Source organism: Impatiens glandulifera, chromosome 9 (assembly GCF_907164915.1).
Source record: "Impatiens glandulifera chromosome 9, dImpGla2.1, whole genome shotgun sequence".
NCBI lineage: Eukaryota > Viridiplantae > Streptophyta > Magnoliopsida > Ericales > Balsaminaceae > Impatiens > Impatiens glandulifera.
This window is the reverse complement of record NC_061870.1, coordinates 32,955,135-32,972,319: the sequence shown is the minus strand read 5'-3', so window position 1 is coordinate 32,972,319 and position 17,185 is coordinate 32,955,135. Positions and strand designations below refer to the sequence as shown.

General features: G+C 32.9%; 4 protein-coding genes and 1 pseudogene across 5 annotated transcripts; 1 reads left to right on the top strand and 4 right to left on the bottom strand.

The window, feature by feature from the left end:
- Positions 1 to 1,293: 1,293 nt before the first annotated feature.
- LOC124916288 (protein phosphatase 2C 3-like) lies at positions 1,294 to 2,638 on the top strand. Its single transcript, XM_047457012.1, has 4 exons — positions 1,294 to 1,605; positions 1,687 to 2,004; positions 2,081 to 2,186; positions 2,268 to 2,638. Exons 1-4 carry the CDS (start codon positions 1,294 to 1,296, stop codon positions 2,636 to 2,638), a joined length of 1,107 nt encoding a protein of 368 aa, XP_047312968.1.
- A 513-nt stretch (positions 2,639 to 3,151) lies between these two features.
- LOC124916286 lies at positions 3,152 to 9,347 on the bottom strand (annotated as a pseudogene).
- On the bottom strand, positions 9,236 to 10,857 carry LOC124915553 (serine/threonine-protein phosphatase PP1 isozyme 2-like). The gene is made up of 4 exons (XM_047456293.1): positions 10,407 to 10,857; positions 9,769 to 10,328; positions 9,470 to 9,675; positions 9,236 to 9,359 (listed from the first exon to the last, which is right to left on the bottom strand). Exons 1-3 carry the CDS (start codon positions 10,603 to 10,605, stop codon positions 9,496 to 9,498), a joined length of 939 nt encoding a protein of 312 aa, XP_047312249.1. The 5' UTR covers positions 10,606 to 10,857; the 3' UTR covers positions 9,236 to 9,359; positions 9,470 to 9,495.
- Positions 10,858 to 10,941: 84 nt separating this feature from the next.
- Positions 10,942 to 12,553, bottom strand: LOC124915554 (ras-related protein Rab11C). 2 transcript variants are annotated; one of them, XM_047456295.1, is made up of 3 exons: positions 12,370 to 12,553; positions 12,024 to 12,243; positions 10,942 to 11,655 (listed from the first exon to the last, which is right to left on the bottom strand). In XM_047456295.1, exons 2-3 carry the CDS (start codon positions 12,186 to 12,188, stop codon positions 11,170 to 11,172), a joined length of 651 nt encoding a protein of 216 aa, XP_047312251.1. In that variant the 5' UTR covers positions 12,189 to 12,243; positions 12,370 to 12,553; the 3' UTR covers positions 10,942 to 11,169. The 2 variants fall into 2 exon arrangements, with proteins under 2 accessions (XP_047312251.1, XP_047312252.1); XM_047456296.1 differs by having other exon boundaries at positions 12,024 to 12,240.
- A 1,594-nt stretch (positions 12,554 to 14,147) lies between these two features.
- On the bottom strand, positions 14,148 to 15,821 carry LOC124915552. Its single transcript, XM_047456292.1, has one exon. It carries the CDS (start codon positions 15,743 to 15,745, stop codon positions 14,297 to 14,299), a length of 1,449 nt encoding a protein of 482 aa, XP_047312248.1. The 5' UTR covers positions 15,746 to 15,821; the 3' UTR covers positions 14,148 to 14,296.
- Positions 15,822 to 17,185: the final 1,364 nt, after the last annotated feature.

Genomic DNA, 17,185 nt, shown 5'->3' with positions numbered 1-17,185 from the left:
TTACCTCGGGAGTTTGAGAAATTCATAAATAATATTGTTTAATTTTGCCTGTTATTTTGACGACTGATGACGAAACAAACAGCTGTTTTCAAAACCCTCTCTTTTCCTGTGCAACTTTTTTTCGGTTTTCCAAAACCGGTTTCTCCCCCCTTTCTTTTCTCTCTCTATTTATCTCAGTCTATATGTCGGGTCAACATCAAAAAAATTGGTTCTACGTGTAAGCATGGGTGGACAGGGAAAAAAAACCTCGATAAGATCGACGGTCGAGCTTCATCCTTTCAACAGCACAAACACTGCCCTAATCGCCACCTCAATCCCTCTTCTCATTTGAATGCATGTACATTAAATTTATTTTGGAATTTATTACAATTTTAATTATTTTATTTACATCTCTACATTAGAGCTAGTTTGATATTGAATTATTTGAAAATTTAAAAAATTATTTAATGAAATTATAAGTTATTTGAATTTATAATTGATTGATTACTATAATGTTTTTATATTTAAATTTTAAACTTTATAAAATAACATTTTTTAAATACTTTAATTAATGTATTGAGTGATTGAAATAAAATTGTGATAAGAAAAACTTTTTTGTAAAAAGAATATCAAACAAGCCCTTAGTTTTCTAATTTTACTTTTGATGGTAAATAAATATTAATTCAAACCCACTACATCATCACCTACATTATAATGATAAATATTATCTGTCAAGAAACAAAAAAAAAAAAAAAATGAGAATGTAGATTAATATTTTAAATAACAATGAATACAAAACAGTTAGAGAAGATAATTAATATTTAAAGAAGTAAACTAAGTTGTTGGACAGTAGAATACTTTGCATGTGTTATTTTGTAAAAGAATTAGTATTAGAAATATATAATTTGCATGAGGTTAATTGGTCCCCATAACCAGATATATTCTTCCACATCCTCTTTTACTACTTAATTAGTACTTAAAATCCCAAACCAAAGGAGAGAGAGTGATTAAGGTGTGTCTAATGTTTTATTTTCTCTCTCTTCATGGATTGTTAACACGTACAAAGTTGTCCTCTTCCCCAAGAATCCTTGTTTTAATGGCTGCTCCTTGCCTTCTCTTCTTCACACCACTCTTCACATATTTTCTCTCTCCTTCTCTTTTTTCAGTCACTTTCTTTCTTCTTTATTTGCTTTCAATCTTCCATTAACGCTGTTACTAAGAAAACATGTCATGAAATAACAAATGACAAACAAACTTTAAGATTTAATCTATTCTTGTTGTGCTTTGAAGTTCTTGTTTGCAAACTTTCTTGTAATGGCAGAAATTCCTTCCGGGTTACCTCTTCAGAGGCAGGCATCGATGGCGGCACCACCACCGGTCGTGAGGAAGACGAGGACGGCCAGGCGCCGGAGAATGGAAGTCAGGCGTTTCAAGGTCGAAACGCCGGAAGCTGGGTCCGTCCAAGGAGCTGAGGATTCGCCGCTGTTTGGTAAGATATCGGACTGTGGAAGGAGGAATGACATGGAAGATTATGTGGCGTTGTATCCTGGTTTGATCCAGACAGATGCTGAAGAAACCAAACCATTCCACTATTTCGCTGTCTACGACGGCCATGGATGCACTCATGTAAGTAGATCTCTTCAAGTTTATGTAAAAATGTTGGTGAATCGGGATTATTATAAGTAATAAAACTGTTTGGTTCATCAGGTGTCGAAGAGGTGCAGAGATCGATTTCACTTGCTGGTGAAGGAAGAGCTGGAGACTAAAGGATGGAAGGATGAATGGGTGAAGGCTATGGAGAAGAGCTTCTTCCGCATGGATGAAGAAGCGGTTGCATGGGTCACGAATGTTCTCGCAGATAGAAACTGTCGCTGCGGTCTAAAGGTTCCTGACTGTTACGCCGTCGGTTCAACCGCTGTTGTGGCGATCCTCACTGCAGACAAGATCGTCATCGCTAATTGCGGAGATTCCAGAGCCGTCCTCTGCCGTGACGGCAGGGCCGTAGCTCTCTCCATCGATCAAAAGGCATACATGAATATACTTTTTTTAATTTCTATTTTGAGTTTTGTCTAACATCGATCTTTCACTAAATAAATAACAGCCGGATCGTCCTGATGAGCTGAACCGTATCGAATCTATCGGAGGGAGAGTCATACACTGGGGAGGCGCTAGGGTTTTTGGTGTTCTGGCTATGTCAAGAGCTATTGGTAATGACCTGAAGCTTTTTTGAAGACTGTAATTTTGTTATTTATTTGTTTGACTGACATGCATCTATTATTCTTAACCAGGTGATCCCTATCTGAAACCGTATGTCACCTGTGACCCGGAGATAACTATAACTGAGCGGGATGAAACCGATGATTTTCTGATTTTGGCGTCCGATGGTCTGTGGGACGTGATATCCAACGAGAAGGCTTGTGCAATTGTAAGGAGGTGTATGCGAGGAAAGTTTCCGAAGACGGCGGCTGCGATGGAAGGAGATTTATCGTTGTTGTTGTCGGAAGAGGGCAACCTGAACAAGGATTTCACGTTTGCGTCTATGGTGTTGGCCAAGCTGGCTATGGAACGGGGAAGCGAAGATAACGTCAGCGTGGTGGTGATAGATCTCAAAGGAGGGGACCGCATCAACAACATACGAGGAGAAGACAAGGAGGAGTGACGTGTTTTTTGTTGTTGTTTTCGTTGTTGTTTGTTTGTTTGTTTGTTTTGGATAATTTGCTGTTTTGTTTTAATTAACGACTGTTTCATGGAAACTAGCTTGTGCTTTTGGCCCCTTTTTGTTACTTGGGGGGTTTGTTTTATGTTTTATTTCTCATCTTTAAATATATAAAAGACTATGATAGTGATGAATTTCTTTTCTATTATTCTTTCAATTTGAATGCTTTTAAAATAAAATTAAACCACAAATACTTTTAAACTACCCCACAAAATAAAATACATATTTCAATAAGGATTTGCATATGCAACTACTTCTATCGGGAACTATAACAGTTGTTGAACATTGAATATTTATTGATTTTATTATTTATTATTTATTATTTATTATATATGGTTTATGTTTCAAATGTAGTATTTTAAAATGACATAATAAATATTTGTTTCTATTAAATTCTTTAAATGGTTATGTATCTATCAAATACGCCTGCATTTGGCTACACTGATTTTCAATTTACTATAAGCCTTTGTCTGTCCCAAAAATTCTGACAAAATTAATATAACCAATACAACTTCAAGCCCCCAGCACATTGATTTGAGAAAACAGCTAAGTACACCCAGGGCTAATTTTAAGTACACCCAGGGCCAGCCCTGGGTAAGTGTAAGCCCAGACCCCCATCAATCTACCCATTAGGACATCCCATTAATCTACAAAGCCAACCAATATGTGAAAGACAAATTTTTTTTATTTTTTTATTTTGTTATATATAACAGTTAAAATTAATTGAAACAACTAGCTCAATTGTGAGGGCCACCAATTAGTACAAGTTCTTAATTGAAATATATTTGAAATATTTATAAAACAGCAAGCTAAGCATGAAGAACATACCAGTCCATGTAAACAAAAGTTGAAGAATAATTTCCCGACTTGGTGTAGAGAGGTTGATGATTAGAGTCATGAAAATCAGAACTGCAGAATGACCAAAATACATATATATTATCACAATTCATAAATAAAAAAGTTAAATTTATAGAAATTGACTTTTAATTAATTACCCTCCATATATAGGTAAGAAGTTAGAAAGGCACAATGGAAAATGGTAAGCACAATGTGCTTCAACCGTTTAAACTAGTGTCACCATCCATAGAGTGAAGAGATGAGGCCCTATCACAGATGGACCAGCAAATCCAAGAAATAGCATTTCAGTTGGATGAGCATATTCTGCTGTTAGTACAAATGGTATTACAAACCTGTCGTTTTGATTTTGTGATCATCATAGTAAAAGAATTTGTGGTAAACAATAATAAGGGAAGGAGAATTATTGTGTCACTGGTTTCATTTAGTTATTTCTCGTGATGAATGTTATGGACATGTTTGTAAAGTCACTTGGTTGATGAGACAAAATATTTTCAAAATTAATTGAGTATAAGAGATAAACAAAACAGAATGACTTGAATCAATAATATAAGACAAGTTTTAGCATTGAAAAATTTCTATTTAAATCGAAAGTAAAACCACGGGACCTATATAGACCACTTAACAATTCACTATCTTGCATCGAGATCAATAATGTTACAAGTAAGAGTTCACTCTAGATATAACCACTACTAGAGTCTAATCAATTACATCAAGATCACACCACTATCTTGATAATAACAACAAAAGCAAGATCAATCAACCTTACAAATTCTGTAATTTTGGTTTCTCTTGAATTGAATTAGAAAGCTCAGAAAACAGATTTTCACCGTTGAGAAACATAACTCTAGAAATAACCAACGAGCTGTCAACGTTTGAAGTCGATCAAACGGTACAAACTCCGACAAACAGAAATTTTCTTCAGTTGCTACCTCAAATCGGTAAATCTGTTTTTGCCCTGCTCGCTCTTTTGTTATTCTGTAAAACCTTCTGAAAATCTATATAAAAAAAATGGTCTTTCACTTTATATAATGTGGGCCTAAATAAAGCTCATAACAAATTGGGTCTCTCAAACTAGGAGAACAAAACCACACAAACTCCTTTGACCTTGGAGGGCAATGTCAACCCGACAACTTAACGACATAATATGAGACAACATAGTTAGACATTTCTCGCTAATATGAGACAAACGTTTGTACCACAACTTAGAAAATAATCAGTTTTACAAGTGTTGATGTAACATTTAGATATTTCAAAATGAACAGTTTATAAATTCGAAAGTCTCTTGCCTTTAGCAACAACCATTGATGCCTTTATAAGCTTCATTCACCTCTAGAAAAAGAATTATAGAATCGAATATCATTCAAACCAATTTCAATCACTTTACCTTGACTATTATTGCCTATACGTGCAATACCAAGATCACCAGCATCATATGTTGAGAAAAAATCTCGACGTGATGTAGCATGAGTAAAAACACTACTATCTACAATTCAATCCATCTCATCACATGACACATTCTCAACATCATTATAACAAATAGTAAGAAAATCATCAATAATAGTAAAATCATCATAATTTTTACCTTCTTTGTAGTTGGAAAGAGTAGTTGTGTTCTGATTTTTTTTCTTATTCTCATTCTTCAATTTAAAATAATTTTTCTTGATATGGTTATTCAGGTCACAATTATGACATTCAACATTTGATCACTTATTAGAAGCCCCACAAGATTACTACGATTACTTACATCTCGCCATTTACTTCTCCCCTAGATTCTGTAATCAAGGCAATCAGATTATAAAGAACAATCTTGTATTTTTCATCTCATCCCTTAATTCAACACATTGTTTTTACTAAATTCATTGAGAGAACATAATATGTAGAAGAATTGGACTAAGTTATTCTAAAAGTCTCTCATGAGTTAGGCAGAGTACCAAGTAAACATAAATCTTGTATCTCGTCATCAAAACTGAGTTTTATCGCCTCCAATTAATTAATAATTCTTACAAAAATATTCATCGGAGAACCAACTTGATACTTTAAGGACATCAATTGTTTTATCAAAAATAACTTGTTATTAGTTGTTTTTTTTTCTTATACAAATTTTCAAGTTTAGTCCAAAGAGTATGAGCATCAGTAATAGAGATCAAATGGTTCAAAACATTGTCATAAACATATTGACGAATATAACCACATAATTGTCTATGCAAAATATTTCAATCATCCACATTTTTTTCTACACACTTAGTGGAAGAGAATACTAGATGTGTTAGTTTTCATCCTTATACTCAAACAAAAAATTAGACTCTAATATCATTTTGATGGGAAAATGTATTCTTCAAAACATAACACTTTCTCAATTAATTGGGTATAAAAGATTAACATAATAAAATGAATTTAATCGACAATGCAAGACAAATTGTAGCGTGTAAATGTTTTTTTTTTTTAAATCGAGAGTAAAAATCATGTAAGAGTCACTTAACAATTCACTATAATCAGCAATGTTACAAGTAAGAGTTCACTTTAGATATAACCAATACAAGAGTCAATTGTATTAAGATCACACAACAAATTTGGCAATAACAACAAAGAACAAGAAATAGTAAGATCAATCAACCTTACTAATTCTGCAATTATATAGTTTCTCTTGGATTGACTTAGAAGCCTCAGAAAATATAATTTGACTATTCAGAATGTAGTCTCAAATATAACCAACCATCTATCAACGTTTAAAGTCTTAAATTTGCTAACTTAAACCCTTAAATTTGTTTTTAATCTTCTCTCTTGTTGTTCAATAAATCCTACTTAGAACCTAGATGAAAAGTAATAATGTTTCTTCATACTATATCTTCATATATACTATATCATATGTGCCTAAATAAGTCTATACTAAGTTGAGTCTCTCCAACTAGAAAGACAAAAACCCAACATTGTGTGTAATAATTTGTGCCCCAATAAAATATAAATCCTCCAGAATAAAATAGAACAAATTTGTGATGATATCAGTCTCCTACTCAAAGATAGATCATAAATAATTTATTAATGACAATGATGATGGAATGAATAGCTGATTCAAATTAAAATCTCTAATTAGCTACTCATTCAAATTTGACATTACAAGAGGAATTTGACATTACCAAGATGGCAAGGGAAGACTACTTCTGGTACCCATAAACTGTAAGAGCAAGTGCATCAGTTACTCTAAACACAACCATCTATGCTATATTAGATTTTTTAATAAAAAAATCTTCAAAAAAGACCATACATCAGTTAATCTAAACATTAATTCTAAAATTTTGACTCTCCTAGTTTAAATATAGCATACCAAATACAAATTCTATAATTTTTTAATAATTTTTTCTCTCTCCTCTCTCTTCTATAATTTTTTAATAATTCTTTATCTCTCCTCTCTCTTCTCTACCATTCTTTCTCTCTTCTTTCTCTCTTATTATAATAATAGATTTTGGAGAGAATGAATATTTTATAATTTTGTAGGATAGAATTTTGGAGGGAATGAATATTTTATAATTTTGTAGGATAGAATTGTAAAATTTAGAATAACTGATGTATTGACCATTTAAAATTTGAGATGCTAAAATAGGTTTATGTTGTTTTAATGTATTTTAGATATTCAGATTTAGAATAACTGATGCAGTTGCTCTAAGACAATATAGGATAGGAGAATAACAAGTAAATTTACACAAAACTGGAAAATCGGTATCTTGGAGCTACAAAGGCTATGAGCTGCAGCATTATTCATCATTGCCTGCAGCAGAGAATTCTCAATCATATATGGAGATCCTAGATTCCTATTCTTTTTCATTGGATGACTGAAACTTTTGAAGGGAAATTAACTTGAATTTTGTATTTTCTGAACCTGTCGTTATTTCAAGAAACACAAAGGTAATCCAAATGAAAAAAACACAATGAAAATTGGGGACTCAATGCAAATTTAAATTTTGTGGTCCCAAAAATTGTAAATAATCTTTTTTTTTTAATTATATTAATATAAAATGAGATATAAAGAAATAAAAAAGTTATTATATTGTATAATATATATTTAATATGAAAAAAAAAGGAAAAACAGATGATTAATAATATAATATATAATTAATAATATTATTATTTATTTAAAATTTGGGGCTTAAGAAGTTGGGGCTCTATGCAACTGCATATATTGTCTTACTCTATGACCGGTCTTGGTGTTGAAACTTGAAAAGCAAGAGAACGACGCACAGGAAAATGCATCACGGGCAGCAGAAGAGAAGTACTCATATTCACCCGGAGAACAAGGGAGCTTGATCCAGTGAAATGTGTCAAGATAGAAGAAAACAAGGCTATGAGATATGAAGTGAGAACGATCATGTTAATTTCTGTAAAAAAATAGATTCTGAGAATTTCAATATCAATGGAAACTACCACTTCATCTATTGTAATTAAATATATTAGGCCAATATAGAGTTTTAAAATGAACATTTTTTTTAATTATCCAATTCTTTTATTTTGTATTTTGAAAAGTAAGAAGAGAAGCCAGATTCTTTTACTTACAATCTTATCACATACATTTATTCCTTGAATCCTCATGAATGGCATGACTCACTCTATGAAAAAAGCTAAAATTGAATATTTATTTATAAACTAATAATTTTATAAATTACATACAGTATGTGTGATGAATGCAGATAAGGAACATAATTAGACCGGTTCCGCAACACAAAAATAACCAATGTCAAAAAATCAATCAAGTCATTGTAGTTTTTTTGCTTCTGTTTTGAGCTAAGTTATATTACAATTATATTTGGTGAAATTGTAAAAAAAAAAATTGTAGATGATCTTATAAACACGACAACAAAAACACAATATGATATACAGAGTTCAAAACAAAATGAAAAAACAAAGGTTCGCGAAGAATAATGCAGTCCCCAAACGAATCAACATTTTTCAGGATCTAATATTCAATATAACACTGTAAATATCATTAAACTTTTATTAAATTATTCTCTGGTTTCTGTCTAGTCAGGTATCTATCTTGTAAATCTTGTTGTTTTAACCGTCTCTTTCCAAATTCCAATAATATATTGAATTTCGTTCAAATTCCACAACAAAAAAAATTCAAATATGTATCACCAAATGACAATGTTAAAAAAAATGATTAAACTCATATTTCTCGTAAAAAATATGATAAAATAAAATTATTCTTTTAAGATAATATAGTTTGAAATAATAAATAAAATATAATTATTAAATTTCAAATATATAAATAATCGTGCTCGTAATTGGACTCAATTTTGATCTCTTTATATTAACATTTGATAAAAAAAAAAAAAAAAAAAAAACTGAATCTCTTCCATGAAAAGTGGTACAAATTGGAATTCAAATATTAATTGGGCCTAAATACATGACCTGTATTTAAAATTATTTAAAAAACATTTTTATGATACATATATAATGAATACAGATTTATTAGGTATTTTGAGAGTTTAAATTTGTATTTATAACTTGTACTAACTACTATGAAACATGGGCAGTAAGATGCAGAAGTAGGGTTAATTTTCTAAATTTAAAAACAAAATAAAAATGTTGCAACACAATATTAATTGATCAAGCTGAAAATTTTACAATAAAAACGAAAATTCATACACACAATTCCAAGAGATGAATGTTGTTACAGTTACACTACTATTAACACACACACAATTTCAGCAAGTTGTTCAAAGCCTTGAGATATTATATTACATACATAGTGAGTAATGGATGAAGGGCTCTCCAGCCTATCTTCTTCTTCTTCACCCGACATCAGTCAGCGATTCTGCAACACAGATGATGGGGAAATCATCAACATTACTTCAAAAGTATCCGATCTTCAGAAATTGGATGAATTCTGATCACAATATCTATTCATTCATTCAATTATATTACCATTAGAACCAAATTCATGTGCATCTTCATTCATAAAAACCTCGCTGCCTTCTTTCAGCAGGCTTCAAAATCTGGAAAGAGCACATCAAGCTTTCATCTACGCTCATCATTGCACCTGCATTATCAAACTCTCCGCAATAGTTTGGGGCAGAGAATATCGTCACAAGCTGTCTATCAGCAAAGAATTCGTAACCATCCTCCACAACCTGTTTAAACAAAAAAAACAAGATTTTAATGATCCATATCATGCTGCATTAAAACACACACACAATTGTTCTCCAAAATGATAAATATATTACCTGATGAGCCCGGCAAACAAGATCCATATCATGCTGCATCAAAAACTCTGCAACCTTATCTGATCCAAATGTGTACGAAACTCCTCTATCATTTGATTCCCAACCTCTAATCTCTCTACTGGGGTCAGACCAGAGTAAATCACAAAGCAAACCAGATTCAGGAATATCAGTTGGGCGAGGTAAGTTTCTTATCTGATCTAAACTTATTAGATCAGGAGAAAGACCACCATGCATACAAATGATTTTGTCATCTATTAGAGCAGCCACTGGAAGGCAGTTAAAACATTCAGTAAAAACTTTCCAGAGTCTAACATTAAACCTGCGTTTACACTCATCGTAAAATCCATATATCTTGTTGATAGAAGCAGACTCATGATTTCCTCTTAACAGAAAGAAGTTCTCTGGATATTTAATCTTATAAGCAATCAAAAGACATATTGTTTCCAGACTCTGTCTCCCACGATCCACATAATCACCCAAGAACAAATAGTTTGCGTCAGGAGGAAAACCACCGTACTCAAATAGTCTCAGAAGATCGCCGTATTGGCCATGAATATCTCCTGGATTGAAAATTTAAAATGTGGGTTCAGTTCAAATTCACCTAAACAGTATGATCAGCAACAAATGAAGAGTAATACCGCAGATTTTGATGGGAGCTTCGAGCTCCAATAGATTTGGTTGTTGGAGGAAAATTTCTCTAGAAGTGGTGCAAAGTTGGCGGATTTCGGCCTCAGAGAGTTGAACTTGCCGTAGAGTTCTAGTTTGCCTAGATTCCAAAAGCCTGTTGATTATGTCGTCGAGGACAACGGGATCCATTCCAAGTCCATTTTGCGCCATTTCCCTTCAAAGTGGAAACCCTAGAATGCTGAATCACACAGATCAAGAAGATGAAGAAGAAGAAAGGAGATTGTCCCTCCTTTTTTTTCTGTATAACGGATAAATAAAACTATTTTTGTGGGCCTACAACTGTATGAATATTCATTCTTGTTTGGGAACAAACAAGAAAGGAGAGGTCGGCAAATCCAATGAGAAAATAAATTGTCGGAGACGATAATTCCACTGCATACTCGTGGACCAACAACGGCAAACATTTTTTTTGAATTTAAAAAGCTGTGACTTTTAAGAATAAAGATATTGTGGTTCTTCAATTGCAGTTCCAATTAAAGAAATGAATGAACAACAAAACATTGAAGATCAAATAACAACTAAGTCATACTCCTGTTTTAAGTTACAAATTTGGTTTAAACAAAAACAAAAGACAAAAATTGTGGGGGAGGGGAAAATAAAATAAAATTGAATTTTGAAAATAAAAGTTATAACATCTGCTAACAAACCTTTTAACTTTTTATTAAATTATTATTAATATATATAGACCAACCAACCAAGCACCCATGATTTCTACTAAGTAGAACAACAACCCTTTTTCATATTCCCAGATTGATCTCCAATGTTGATTGTGGTCCCTTGTCCAGGAACAGCAGCATTAGTTTCAGCTTGTTGAGCAGCTAGAGCTTTCTTGCTGATGATATGATATATTTCAGTCAAAATAGTTTGAAACGCCTTCTCAACATTGAGTGCTTCAAGAGCCGAAGTCTCGAGAAAAGAGAGGCCTTCTCTCTCGGCCAAGGCCAGTCCATCCTCATCTGAGACTGATCTGAGATGGTTTAGATCAGACTTGTTTCCTGCCATCATAATCACTATGTTTGAATCTGCATGTTGCCTTAATTCGCGAAGCCACCTCTGGATGTTATCAAAAGTCTGAGCCTTGGTAATATCATACACAAGGAGAGCCCCCACTGCTCCCCTATAGTAAGCACTCGTGATTGCTCTATACCTCTCCTGTCCTGCAGTGTCCCATATTTGTGCCTTTACCGTTTTCTCTTCTACCTGAATTCAAATCAACTCAATTATTACACCATTCATAACTCAATCATCTTATTAGGTTTTAAGTTTATAAGATCCTTCAATCCAAATTAGCAATATTATGCAATACAATAAACAGTTTCTTTATTCCCCAAACAAAGGACCATAATGCAAATGAACATATTCTCAGCCTTGACCTTCTCATTTATGCAATCCAATTAGAGGAATCAGAGATTAAGCTGGATGAATCAATAATCAATTGTATGCTATAATAGGACCAAATCGTAAGAACAATCATCAAGACAAGACAGTTTAAAGAAGGGGGCAAACAATAAAGATGATCAATATTCAACACGGAATCTAAGAGAAAAACAATCTAACAAAGACACTACCTTTAGTGTTCTAGTGGCGAACTCAACCCCGATTGTCGATTTCGATTCTAAGCAGAACTCGTTCCTGGTAAACCTAGAAAGGATGTTGGATTTCCCGACCCCGGAGTCACCGATCAGGACGATCTTGAACAAGTAATCATACTCATGATCGATCCTATTCGCCATCGCCACTTCACCTCTTCAGTGTCTCTCTTTCTCCCGTCACTCCACTTTACACCTGCTGAAAAAAAGAATCCAAGGCGACCCATTACTCCATAGATCCAATCGATCAAAACCCAAATCAATGTATAATAGGAAACTAAATCTAAAACAACAAAGAACAAACATGAACAGAGAAAGAGCTTACAGTGATACAACAACAGAACGAATTGAGAAATTGAGAAGAGAGGAAACAGGAGATGGCGATTCAAGAACGTCGTCCTGATGAGGAAGCCAAGGAATGGGTTTGAACAAATGACGTGAAAAGAGAGTACTTTTCTTTGAAACCGCCAGTAGGCACGATTGAATGAATGCAAATATGACTGGTTCAAACATAAAATGGAAACGCATTATAACCTTAAAAAAGGAAGTGCTTTATTTATTTGCCTTTTCCAGGGTTATAATTATAAATTAATTTATTATCAATAATTATATGTTGTTTGAGAAATAGACTGGAGTTAGTTGGCCGACGAATACGTCGTCGTATTAGAAGTTGACAAAATCTGCACGTTAAGTTGTGCGCTGGCACTCGCAATGCTTTGCTGGATTTTGCTAATGGGGAATTATGTTTCCCTTCATAAAAAAAAAAAAAATCTTTATTAATTTATTACACTAATCTATTAAATCAAACTCATCCCAATTGAGAAAATAATTTATAAGATTTTTAAATTTCTCTATTAAATATGGTCAAACCAAATCTTTAACTTTCTAAAAGTTATCATCTTAACCAAAATAAAGATTACTCAAATTTAAATCTCATTATTTTAATTAAATGTTAGCACTAGTTTAAATTTTGTTTTATGAAGTAGAATTAGTTATCCTCTCCACAATTCAGTTATTCTAAGTGTTTAACTCTATGCTCAAACCTTATAATTATTATTTATTTATTTTTTGTGACATTTTAAAATTAAAAATTTGATGTTGGGTAGATAAAATAACATATAAATGTATTTTTTTCTGATATTTCAACTAAAATTTGGAAGATGAGAGTTAACAATTTAAATATATGATAAAATATTAAAACAGAAAAATGTTAATTTTATCATCGAATTATAACAGAATATTTAAGTATATCACTAAACTAATTTTTGTTCGTTCATACCATTGTAATTGAGTTTAATGTTCATTTATGTCACTACTTTGACAAAATATCAAAATCAGTTAAATTTTTTGTTAAATGATGACACGTATAATTGTCATATCAATTTTTTAAAATTAATATATATTATATATTTAATTTTATTTACTATTTCTAAATAATAAAACTTAATTTTACATTTTCGAAGCATTAACCAAACAAATTATACATTTTTAAAAGACATTAACAATAATTCATCTTTTTTTAATTAATATATTTTTAACATTTCAAACATAAATATTAAAAATATATTAATTTAAAAAAATGAATTATTATTATTACTTCTAAAAATATAAAAAAATTATTATTTAAAAATTATGAATAAAAATAAAAAATATAATATATATTAATTTAAAAAAAATGTCATGTCAATCATATCATAATTTAATTGAAAACTTAACATGTTTAACCTTTCGTATAAATGTACATTCAATTACAGTCCATTCTTCCCAATATTAAAGTGTAAACAAAACAGTAATGAGAAAATTAATTTTTTTATTTTTATTTTATGTAGGATAGGCCCAAGCCAACAAGCCCAAACCCAAATTTTATTTTTACTTCCTCTTCACTTCTTTCTATTTTAGTTTAAAAAATATATTTTCTTGGGCAGCTCAATTGTGTTCGCCATGATTAGCTGAGAAAAGGGTTCTTCTGAAAACTCTGATTCTGACAAATGGTAAATTCATACTCAACTGGGAAGTTGTTCTTGGTGTACTGTTTGATATCTACATACATTATATTTTGTGAGTGGATCAAGGATCTACAAGTGAAAACAATGAAGGATCTGGTTTCAGAATCAAATTTGAATTCATGATTGATCTATATAATGAAACATTACATAATGATTATATAGTAATAACTGAACTGGGTGAGGATGAATTGGGTTTTTTCTTTAAACGAATTAAAACTCCATTATAAAGTTTGTTTCTACTCTGCTTTAGCCTGTTGAAGATTGATATAAGCAGTCATTATTGTCTGATATGCAAAGGAACAGTCTTTCATAAGCAGCCGCCATTTTAGTAGCTGTGAACAACTTCATCCCCCTTTCCCGTGCCGCCTTCCCTTTCTTATGGAGAACATATCTTCCATCTTCCCAAACCTGATAAAGAGCTCTCTTCAGTGACTTCACTGTAGGCGAAAATGTGTAACCCACTTCCGGTCCTATGATTACAGACCCGGTAATGCTAGCAACTCTAGTAACCAACACCGGTTTACTACAAAGGGTTGCTTCAATAACCGTCTGATCCAATCCCATATCTCTTAATGTCGGGTGTAGGAAGATATCAATCGAGTTATAAAAACTGGCCACTTGAGCTCGGTCTAATGCCCCCAAAACTCGTATATTGCCTCCAAGATCCTTGTACCTTTGTCCCCATGGTCCATCCCCGGCCACTAGGATCATAACGTTGTCTTTAAATGAAGGGTTTTCCTTAAACATCTGTTTGAGGGCTTCAAATATCAGTGGGTGCCCTTTATCCTTTACCAATCTACCAGCCAATCCTAATACGAGTAAATTCGAGTTTGGAATTCCAAATTTCCGCCTGAAACTCAAAGCTCCGACAGGGTCTGGCTTGAAGATTTCCTCGTCAACTCCATTGAGAATGATGTGGACTCGTTCGTCGGGTATCATATAAACTCGTTTCAGGATATCTCCGACATGGTTGCTTGTAGCAACATGATGAGAATAGCTAGGGAAGAATCTGACCTCATCTACTACTCTGGAAATCCGATTGACAAGTGCCTGCGACTGACCCTCGTGAGGGCTTCTCAAGAGCTCCTGAATTATGTCTCCGTGTATTGCCTCGTAACCGATCCCATGCCAGCTAACGGCTAAATTAGGAAGTTTCTCGGCCCTGGTATGGAACAGGCCGACACTCTCGCTGTGGACGACGTCAAACGGCTTTACTGTCCTGTTTTGTTGCAGGAACTGTTCCCAGGCTGTGTCCTGGTCGAGGAATCCATTGACGGGTTTGGAGAGGTGAAAATACATATTGGTCCCCGAGTATTCGAAAAAGGAAGAGGATGGAGATAAAGAAGCGGTGAAGACGTGTAATTCGTGTCCCCTTTTGGCAAGGGCGAGATGGAGGGTCAATGCGTGTCGCTCCATACCCCCTGCCCTGTTCTTCTCGGGCCATCTCTTGACGAAAAGGGCGATCTTGAGGCGCCTGGAGGGGAGTTTTGAGGAGAAAGCGAGTTGATTCCAGGCGGAAGGGAAAGAGAGGAGATCGAATGGTTGGTTTTGGTTATAGGTGTAGGAATCGGGGGGAGTAGGAGGAAAATATGAAGAATAAAGGAGTGGGATGATTATAGAGAAGGTGTAAAGAAGAAGAATGTAGCAGCAATAACGGAAGATGTATGTGAGCTTGGTCTGAGTCTTGATTGCCATGGCTGGCGGTGATAGTAGCTTAGCAGATTCAGAGATGAAGGGGAAGGGGAAGAAGTGAAGTAATATTATAGATCTGAAGATTGAAGCTTTTTCAGTCAATAATGGTGTCTAATTGAAATTTGTTTGATAGTGACAAGAGGCTACAAATTATAACACCATCATGCACGTACAAATGAAAATGAATATAGTATGATTATATATAGTACTATTTGTCTTTCTAGACGACTTTTTTCGTCCAGTCAATGGTTTTACTTTTTGCATTACTAGATACACATTCTTAAAAATTATTTGGGCGTCTCATGTTTACATTTGCCTTTTTTTATTATAATCAACCAGAAGAAAATAAATAGAAAATAGTTGGTCTTGACTTGTGAGGTGAGGTGATTTTGAAGACTCTTGAGAGTGGTGTAATTAAAGTGTGAACATGATCCTAAGACTTCGGCAGAATAATAAAGATTCAATATGCCAATCTAACAGCATCTTCTCTCTTTCTTCTTTTAAAAACGAATCATATTCATGATTTAAGGTCGTTTACTAAAATAAAATTTGATTATATCCATATAAAAAAACATTATTGAGAAGATTCTAACATATATTACTTCATGATAGACTATGGTTATGACACCAAATATATATAACATTCGGTCACGAAATCATAACAGATACAAAACTGAGACTGGAAGTGATGTTCTCAAGATAAAGACTTAACTTTATAAAGTGTATAGTTACACTTTTAAATAAACTTCAACTGGGTGAACACTAATATTTTGTCAAGTAGTCTTCAAAATATTGTCACAATATTTTTGTAATTGTATTACCAAACAAAATATTATATTTACTTATATCAAGATTATACATCAAATATATAGTTTCTCTTTGTTCATTTTTTTTCTTTACACCAAACAAATTAAGAAAACTCAACCTAGTTCAACATAATTACATTGAAATATTCTCAAACTTAATTCCATTAGACTGGTTTTTATTGAAAGTGTCAGAATTAAAATCACTAAACTTAAAAAGAAATAAATATGTAAGATATCAGTTTTTTTTCTAGAACGTTGGGTTCCGCCTCCTTCGAGTATGGTTAATTTTCGCAAGTTAATCACATAACCCACAAACACACTTAACTAATTAACCCGGCGAGTAGAATTTATCGCCTGACAAACTCAAACTCAGAACCTCTATTAGACTAGTGTTATTAACCTAGTAGAAAACATAACATCAATTAAAAAAAGAGTTCAATAATCATTTATCTCCAAATTAATTAATTTCAACAAATCAACATTAAAAAGGAGTCGTACTAATGATAACTAGCTAGTTTTTCTTTCCATCTCCACCAATAAACAATTTGTCTTAAGTAATAAGTAATCTAAGTGACCTAGGAAAACAATCACTTTGTTTATTGTGAACCATTGAGCCGTAATAAGTAATCTAGGTGAC

Excerpts from the sequence above, each read along its gene's own strand:
- LOC124915554 (XM_047456295.1), bottom strand. The coding sequence starts at position 12,188 with ATGGCGAATAGGATCGATCATGAGTATGATTACTTGTTCAAGATCGTC. Across the intron at positions 11,656-12,023 it reads TCGCCACTAGAACACTAAAG|GTAGAAGAGAAAACGGTAAA; the intron begins GTAGTGTCTTTG and ends ATTTGAATTCAG.
- LOC124915553 (XM_047456293.1), bottom strand. The coding sequence starts at position 10,605 with ATGGCGCAAAATGGACTTGGAATGGATCCCGTTGTCCTCGACGACATA. Across the intron at positions 10,329-10,406 it reads AGCTCCCATCAAAATCTGCG|GAGATATTCATGGCCAATAC; the intron begins GTATTACTCTTC and ends TTTTCAATCCAG. Across the intron at positions 9,676-9,768 it reads TTGTTTGCCGGGCTCATCAG|GTTGTGGAGGATGGTTACGA; the intron begins GTAATATATTTA and ends TTGTTTAAACAG.
- LOC124915552 (XM_047456292.1), bottom strand. The coding sequence starts at position 15,745 with ATGGCAATCAAGACTCAGACCAAGCTCACATACATCTTCCGTTATTGC.
- LOC124916288 (XM_047457012.1), top strand. The coding sequence starts at position 1,294 with ATGGCAGAAATTCCTTCCGGGTTACCTCTTCAGAGGCAGGCATCGATG. Across the intron at positions 1,606-1,686 it reads ACGGCCATGGATGCACTCAT|GTGTCGAAGAGGTGCAGAGA; the intron begins GTAAGTAGATCT and ends TTGGTTCATCAG. Across the intron at positions 2,187-2,267 it reads GGCTATGTCAAGAGCTATTG|GTGATCCCTATCTGAAACCG; the intron begins GTAATGACCTGA and ends ATTCTTAACCAG.